This window comes from Myotis davidii, unplaced genomic scaffold (assembly GCF_000327345.1).
Source record: "Myotis davidii unplaced genomic scaffold, ASM32734v1 scaffold979, whole genome shotgun sequence".
NCBI classification, from domain to species: Eukaryota; Metazoa; Chordata; class Mammalia; order Chiroptera; family Vespertilionidae; genus Myotis; species Myotis davidii.
The window spans coordinates 592,543-601,160 of NW_006290769.1; the positions used below are offsets into that span (position 1 = coordinate 592,543).

At 41.6% G+C, this 8,618-nt stretch overlaps 1 protein-coding gene across 3 annotated transcripts in view; it reads right to left on the minus strand.

Annotated features, from left to right (window-relative positions):
- The window catches only part of GCC2 (GRIP and coiled-coil domain containing 2), an 89,907-nt gene extending 82,429 nt beyond the window's left edge, over positions 1-7,478 (minus strand). For 2 of the 3 annotated variants that reach the window (XM_006763887.2, XM_015564011.1), the window contains exons 1-4: positions 7,374-7,477; positions 6,963-7,019; positions 5,915-5,999; positions 4,747-4,814 (exon numbers count right to left, since the gene is read on the minus strand). In XM_006763887.2, coding sequence (XP_006763950.1) covers positions 4,747-4,814; positions 5,915-5,999; positions 6,963-7,019; positions 7,374-7,379 — 216 coding nt within the window. In that variant the 5' untranslated portion in view covers positions 7,380-7,477. Of the gene's footprint in view, positions 1-4,746; positions 4,815-5,914; positions 6,000-6,962; positions 7,020-7,373 lie in introns of all 3 variants that reach the window. The other variant, XM_015564012.1, reaches the window with a different exon arrangement.
- Between the last annotated feature and the right edge of the window lie 1,140 nt (positions 7,479-8,618).

Below are 8,618 nucleotides of genomic sequence, written 5' to 3' on the forward strand. Positions count from 1 at the left end.
GGGAGAAATATCTACATATAAATCAGAGATTAAACAGAGTATGTAATATGAACAATTATTTGGCAATAAATTGAAAACTGGAATGAAATGAATAGAAATTCCTAGAAAAATGTAGCTTTATTAACTCAAGTTTAATTAACACCACTCTATCTACTTAAAAATCAAACCAGCTATTTAAAATTGTCCACCGAAGAAAACAGGAGAAATAGATAGCTTTACTGGTGAGTTCTATCAAATTTTAAAAGAACAGATTATACCAATTACATATGAGCTTGTTCAGACAAAATGAAAAACAAGAAGAATTCCCAAGTTATTCTATAAAACTGGCATAACTTGATACCGATATCCAAGGACTTCACAGGAAAAGCACAAACCCATTTCACCAAAATATAAAGTTAATCCTTAATGTTAAAATCATAAGTACACTTCATCACCCATCATCCTTGAATTGCCTACCTCTGGACTTATATCCTATATAATAAAGAGGCAATATGCAAATTGACCCTCACGCCATCACAAGATGGCTGCGCCCACAGCAGAGGCGGGGTTCCCGTAATGAGCAATCAGCAGGGACCTGAGGCTGCGTGGCACCAGGGCAGGCGACCTGAGGCTGCACCCTTCGTATGGTGGGACTTGATGGGGGACCTCAGGCTGCGCCATCCGTCCTGGGCGAGGGGACCTGAGGCCGCGCCCCCCCGCCAGGCTGGGGGACCTGAGGCTGCATCCCTCACTTAGCAGGGCTTGACGAGGGCCCTGAGGCTGCATCCCCCGCCTGGCGGGGCTTGATGGGGGACCTGAGGCTGCGCTCCCTGCCTGGCGGGGCTTGATGAGAGTGAGGCTGGCCGAGTCTGGATTTCGTCCAATGGAGGTGAGGCCGGTTGGGTCTGGGTCTCGTGCAGTTTCGAGGTGCACGCGGGGGAGACTTGACTCTGGGTCCCGCAGCATACCCCAGACTCTGACAGGAGGAAGATTTTCATATACATTTTACTAATTTTCTTTCGGTTCTGACACTTCTATTATAGAGAAAGGGAAAATAGCAATATTAAAATATTTCCTCTAATTAATTCCCTTTTAATGTGCATGAATTTCACGCACCAGGCTACTACTGAAATAATAAAGAAAAACTGTTATTTAAAAAAACACAGATGTAGGAAGTTTAGACTTCTATGTCAAGTTATAGCTATTATTCAAACACCAGAGGCCCGGTGCATGAAATTCCTGACCGGGGGTGGGGGGGTTCCCTCAGTCCAGCCTGCAACAATGCCAGCATCCCTCATCCCGGCCTCTGGCCCAAGGACCCTTCCCTCCTCTCCCTCCACGTGGCTGGGGCACGGATGCTGGGCTTGTGTTGCCGGGGCGAAGCTGCCAGTATCCTGCCCCAGCCACAATGGGCGCTGCCGTCTTTGTCATGGAGTGATGGCTAATTTACATATTACTCTTTTATTAGATAGGATGAGAGCAGAATAAATCCATTTGAATACATAAGATGACAAAAATTTTCCTCCCATGCATCCGTTCTTAGGAAGCTATAGACGGACATGCTATACCAAATGAGGGTTAACCAAGAAGGTGAAGACATGTGACCTAGAAACAGAAGGGCCAACATAGGAAAGCAGTGTAGAAATTCACAGAATTATGGCAAGAGGCCAAGTCCAGGAAAGCTGTGCAGCAATACTAGAGAACCATCAGATCAAATTAGTGCAGGAGAGTACTAATTTGACCATTTGGAAAACAGAAGTCATTGTAAAAGACAGCTAAATTTTTGCCAAACCTTTACTTTCTGGGACTTGTGTGGTTAGGATAACATGGGTTAATTGTTAAACTAATAACCTGCCCTAACCAGTTTGGCTCAATGGATAGAGCGTCAGCCTGCGGACTCAAGGGTCGCAGCTTCGATTCCAGTCAAGGGCATGTACCTTGGTTGCGGGCACATCCCCAGTAGGGAGTATGCAGGAGGCAGCTGATCGATGTTTCTCTCTCATCGATGTTTCTAACTCTCTATCCCTCTCCCTCTCTGTAAAAAATCAATAAAATATAAAAACAAAACAAAACAAAAAACTAATAGCCTAAAAGGTAATGTTGGGCCCTAACTAGTTTGGCTCAGTGGATAGAGCGTCAGCCTGTGGACTGAAGGGTCCCAGGTTCGATTCCGGTCAAGGGCATGTACCTTGGTTGCGGGCACATCTCCAGTAGGTGGTGTGCAGGAGGCAGTTGATCGATGTTTCTCTCTCATCAATGTTTCTAACTCTCTATCCCTCTCTCTTTCTTTCTGTAAAAAATCGATAAAATATATTTAACAACAACAAAAATGTTTCCTGCAAAAAAATAAAATAAAAGGCAATGTTGGCTAACTTAGAAAAATTTTCTAATCTCATCTCTAGGAACAGTTTTGACAGAATAGGAGAATACATTGATTGGTGATAAGGAACAAATAAGGGGCAGATATTTAGGTATTCTAAAATGCAATTTTATAAAAGGTATTTTAAGAGCTAAGAGTTAAATGATACAAATTAGAAGAGAATCTTTGTGGTTTTCTTTTCAAATACAAAAGCCTCCTTCTGGTGTGCACGCATAAATGTGCATAAAACATTCCCACAAATACATAGTAATAGTGATAATGAGCCCTAGCCAGTTTGGCTCAGTGGATAGAGCGTTGGCCTGTGTACTGAAGGGTCCCAGGTTTGATTCCAGTCAAGGGCACATGCCTGGGTTGCGGGCTCGATCCCCAGTAGGGGATGTGCAAGAGGTAGCCAATTAATGATTCTCTGTCATCATGATGTTTCTCTCTCTCTGTTTCCCTCTCCCTTCCTCTCTGAAATCAATAAAAATATTTTAAAAAATATAAAGTAATAATGATAATGAATAATTATCAAGTACTTATTTGACAGACCCAGTTCTAAGTGCTATACATTTATTTACTCATAATACTCTAAACAACCCTATAAAAAATAGGTATTATTATCTCTAGTCTACAGTTGAAGGAACTGAGTCACCAAGAATGAAGAAACTTAGCCATGGTCACACAGTTGGTAAGTGGCAGAGCAGGCAGGGACCTGAAGATCTGACAGACAGTCTGGCTCCAGACTGCACTCTTAAATACCATGTAGTTGTACGTTGGCCAGAACTGATTAAGAAAATAACATAATGACCAGATAAACAAAGAAAACTACTATGAATTCAGTAATGTTTAAATAAATCAGTTCATTATAAATCCAAGTGGTATTTGTGCATGCCATTCACTATATACTATTTTAGCTGAATAAAGAACAAAAGTATATTGCATGAGATGCATAGGGATTTAAGACCTCCTGTAGTAACTTTCTGGAAGTCATTCTTTCTTTCTTTTTTTTTTTTTTTGAAGTGAACATATCATGATTTTATTGTCATATAATCAAACAAAATATGAAGCTTAGAACTGGATCACTTGACCCTTTCTCTTATCTCCTCCCAATTCAAAATGCTTGCATCTCTTAATAGCCAGCATTCTCTTAGATCAGCAGTTGGGCTCAACTCATTCAAGCCTCAGCACAATCTTCTTTGTAGTTTTAGCCTTTTTTTCGGAAAATCGGCTTAGTCTGCCCACCATACCCACTTTCCTTCCTGTCATAACGACGCTTTCCCTGTGCATACAGAGAATCTCTGCCCTTCTTGTACTGTGTTAACTTTATGGGGTTGATGCTTGCCACACTTCTTACAGAAGGTTCGGTGGTTTCAGAAACATTCACCATTTCTGCGAGAGCTATCAGCAGGGAAAGCTTTGGGAGTCTTTCAATTGCTCACTGCTCACAAGTTTAGAGCCATCTAATAAGAGTGTAAGATAACATATAATAAAAGAATAGATAGCAAAACTCAAATTATAAATATGGAAAAGCAAGGAAAAAATGATTGCAGAACTTTGAGAAGCGAAACTTTCAAAAGGTTAGGCCAATTGGGAGAAGGAAAAAGTATTTAGTTATTAGGGTTAATGGCAGGTGATAAGCAACTCAGGTTCTTAAGCAGAACAACAAGGTAAAAATAACATTCTGTGATCTGGTAATTGGATATAGCAGTAAAAAGAGAAAGAGAGCCTAGTTAGGGGTTATTAAAATTAAGTCACATATGACATGGAGAGGAGGAGGGGGAACTACTGCGTTATCTTGAAGGAAAAAAAAAATACTTCTCTGATGACTGACACACACAGAGTTAGAGACAGGAGAGCTGAGGAGTCTCTAATGTTAAAGGCCTCAAAAACGGTGCTGTCCCTGGTTGTCCAGAGAAGAGGATAGTCATGTTGAAGAGCAGACTCGAGAAATGAGCAAAAATTTTCCCCCCAATAGCTAGAAATTCACCTGTGAGATATGCGTCAGTAGTCAAGTCCAGGGATACCTATCTACTGTAGGTTAAATGTATATATAAATGATCAGCCCCCAAATCGTCATCAGTGTCCTGGGCTTTCTGAGGGGAAGAGGGAAGAGCAGGGCTGAGACTGAGGCAACAACCATAGTTACAGTGTGTTTGATGAAAAGGAGAGGGAATAATACTTATTTCAGAACAAAAGGAGCCAGAGCTCATTTACCCTCTCTTTTTACAGTCAGCCAGGGTGATTCAAACTTATCTAAGGGCAGAGAGGAAGTGGAGAAACAGGGGCAGAAAGCTAGAGAGTGCTCCAGGAGGCTGACGGCCCCCACGGAAATCTGATAGGTCATTAGACATTTCCTCTAAGTAAATAAATCAAAATAAAAGCAATATTCACAACTGTTTCATCACCTTAATAACTTCATCAGTTCCTCCAGCACCAGGTTTTGATTTGAGTTCTTCAATTTCTTTCTCTAATTCTAAACAATTATTTAAAAAAAAAAGATTCCAGTTCAGAAATAAAAAATAACTGGCTAAAGGAATAAGTACATTCTTAAAAAAAAATCACTATAAATAAGAATACATTTTAGAAGCAGCAAATAATTTAAGAAAATATTAACCCATTATTACCTGTTATTTTCCTTTTTATTATGAAAAACTCCAAATATATAAAAGTAAAGAGAATAGACTGATTATTCGTCATGTGCCCATCACCTTGATTTGGCAATTATTACATAGCCAATCTTTTTTCATTCTGACCTGCATTCACTTTCTCCTTTCTATCAAATTTTTGAAGCAAATCCCAGACATTATGTTATTTCAGCTGTAAACAACTTCTTACTGTAGAATCTTAAAGCAACAACTAACCTCATATTAAACATACATGTTAATCTATTTCATCAACTCATGTCTAGGTCTGGGGCCTAGAACACCTTTCCAAATAAATTACTCTCTCTATCACAAATTGATCCAACCTCCCAAAACACAATTTGACCTTTCCTAACAGAAAATAAATCTTGGCTTTTAGGCTGGGCAGTTAACATTTGTTAAGTCACTGAAAATTTAAGCACTAACCCACACATACTAAAAAGGATATTAATTTATTCATCCTTTCAGAATATAAAGAAAGGCAAACTAAATCAGGACTCAATCAACTTTAGCAAATAAATATAATTCAAAATTCCAGAAGTGGAAATCTTTTATTACTTTACTTAGGCCTTGTTTTACTTCTTTGGCTCACAACCTTGTATCTCTAACATTTCAACTGACTACTCTAGAAAAAATGCTTGACTCAGAAGAATATACAATCTAAATTAAGTTAAAAAAAGGTACTTAATTCAACAAATTGTTTTAAATATCTTCATTTTAATAATTCAAAGGAACAGCAGTTTAGAGATGTGAGGTTAAAAAAATAATCAGAGGCAAATAGTTAGAATGTTAAATAACAGATTCCATTATACTGTCTAAGATTTTACTGGATTCATTAGTAAACAAAACAAACAAATGTACTATTAAAAAACTAATTTTTAACTATGATTAAATAATATTGTGATTAAGATAAACAGTTTCAACCCAATACCTGTGCATCTTGAATTAGCTTTCTGTATTAGCATCATTTGTTTCTTGGCAAACTTGATAAGATCTTCCTTGGGCAATGTTTCCAGCTGAAAGATGTAGTGACATTACCAATTTGTTATAACTCACGTTTCTACTATACTGCAAAAGAACATCACATCTCTCCAAAAATGAAAATCCTACTGTATGTCAACCAAACACTACATTTTTAAAAATGAGCAAATGCAACTTCAATTATTAGTTAATCAACTACGAGGAAATGTAAAAATAGCTCAGGTCTTACAAATATTGCTGAAAGAGATGAAGACACTTTCTCGGTTTTGATTTCTTTAATTGTAAAATTAGGGGACTGAGACTAATCCTACTTAAAGTTCTTTAGAGCTGTAAAAGTGTTTCATTCTATCCAAGACAAGTCTTTGGCTATATGAAAACATGTAAGCATAATTCTTATAGCAATAAGATGAATCATGTTGCATTATGGCTTTAACTAAAACTCAGGGAAAATTACTTGTGGGCTCATCTGTAAAACTGGGGAACAATGGTAGTTATCTCATGGTTACCATGAAGCTGAAATGAAGGAGTGTTTAGGCAAGTGCCTGAAACTTAGCATGCAAGTGATAAACCGCTATCCTTGAGAATCATTGAAGGGTAATCGGCTGTACAGGGCCATGAAAATTACACAATTGAACTCTCTTCCCATCATAGGAGAAGCCTACAGAACAGAATCCTTGACTCTTATCTACCCATGTCTGCTCTTTCCACTACACTATATGAATCGTCATAAATTAGACTGCTTTGTTTATATCTGAAAAATTGCAGAATTCTCAGCTGTGCTAACCAGGCACAGGAAGTCAACAAAAAATCAACTTTTTTCATACCAGTAAACTTAAAAAGGGAACAGGTGGGTGACTGTGTAAATTAAAATGGAAAGCCCTTGGAGAAAGGCTATTTCTTTTGAACCCCCACCCCCACCCCCGCCCTCAATGCCACAGTTTTCCAATTTATCAGCCTTCTACTCTCCAGGGAGCCTGCTAGTCAAGTATTCTCTTCACCTTCGATTTCCCGGCTCCCGGCGTGGCTGGGGAAGCCACTCCATGTTGGACAGGATCCTGCAAAACAATCAAACCCAGGTGGTCAGAACTGTTTTCCTAATCTGGAACAGAACGCGGAACCTTGAGAGGTAAAAACCCTTCCGTGGGATCAGGTGCAGGAAACCTTTACCGTGAGAAAGACCTGGGGAAGGAGGGGTCTGTCGCTGGGGCTGATCGTAGCAATCGTGTAGGAGCGGCTCTAATGGGCCTGGGACAGCGAGGGGCGGATTCGGGGACGGTGGGAGCGACTGCGGGGAGCTACTGAGCCCTCATCCCGGGCCTACCCCCGCGTCCAACCCGGGGCCGCAAGGCTCGGCGAGAAGGCGGTGAGCCCCAACCCAAGTGCGCCGCTCAGGGCTCGGGCCGCGTTACCTCCATGGCGGCTCGCCCGCCGCGGCCCCTGCAACCACACAGTCCCCAGCCCGCAGCTCCGGTGCCGACTGGAACTTGCGTCTGCGCCGGCCTCTGACGTGGCCCGATGGCAGGTCAAAGGTGGCGCGCCTCCAGCTGCCCCACCCCACGCGTCTCCATGGCTGCGCCCCGGGCGCTTCCGCTTCCGCTCCTGCGGCGGCTAGCTTCTCCTGACGCCAGCCCCGCGCCTCGGGGGCACCTCCCGGGGACTGCAGACCTAGAGAGGATCCCCTGAGAGCCCAGTTACAGGGGTGAAGCAGGGGGCCGAGCTACATGGCCAGTGAGTCAGTAAATTCCCTATATTTACTAGTAGTGAGCTAATTAGCATAGGGATTTACTGTTACTTGTGTGGAGGAAAAGGGTTCCACATGCTAGTCTGATTAACTCAAGGAAAAGCCTGCATGGCGGCCTTGCAAACTCAGACCTAAAGTAACCACAAAGGATGGTCTGAAATTAAAACCTTTTGTTAAAAGCAGTTTATAGTGGGTAGTCATGTCCTTGGCCAGTGTCTTCCCTGACAAAGATCAACTTCGATCTTTATTGAGGCTATTGGCTTTTTGCATCTGAGATAACAAACCTGTGGGATGCCAGGGTAACTTGTAAATTCCCTTTTCCCAGACCCCTCAGGGCACAACAAATGGTGCCAGGGCACAGACCACAAATTCCCTCATTGTTATTGTTATCTGTTAATTGTTGCCTGTTTCCCACCTATGTAAAAAAAGCATGTATTTATCATTTTACTTTTAAAAAAATATATATTTTTATTGATTTCAGAAGGGAAGGGAAAGGGAGAGAGAGAAACATCAATGATGAGAGAAAATCATTGATAGGCTCCCTCCTGCACACCCCCTATTTTGCATTGAGCCCGAAACCAGGGCATATGTCCTGACTGGAATCAAAGCACAACCTCCTGGTACATAAGTTGACACTCAAGCACTGAGCGACACTGGGCTTTTGCCCACTTTTAAATAGGATTATTTGTCTTATTGGTGTTGAATTTTATAAGTTGTTTATATATATACTAGAGGCCTGATGCACAAATATTTGTTCACTGGGGCGGGGGGGGGAGGGGGAGGGTCCCTCAGCCCGGCCTGTGCCCTCACGCAGTCTGGGACCCCTCAGGAGATAACGACCTGCTGGCTTAGGCCTGCTCCCCGGTGGCAGAGGGCAGGCCTAATCCCTAGGTGCAGCCCCTGGTCGGGCTCA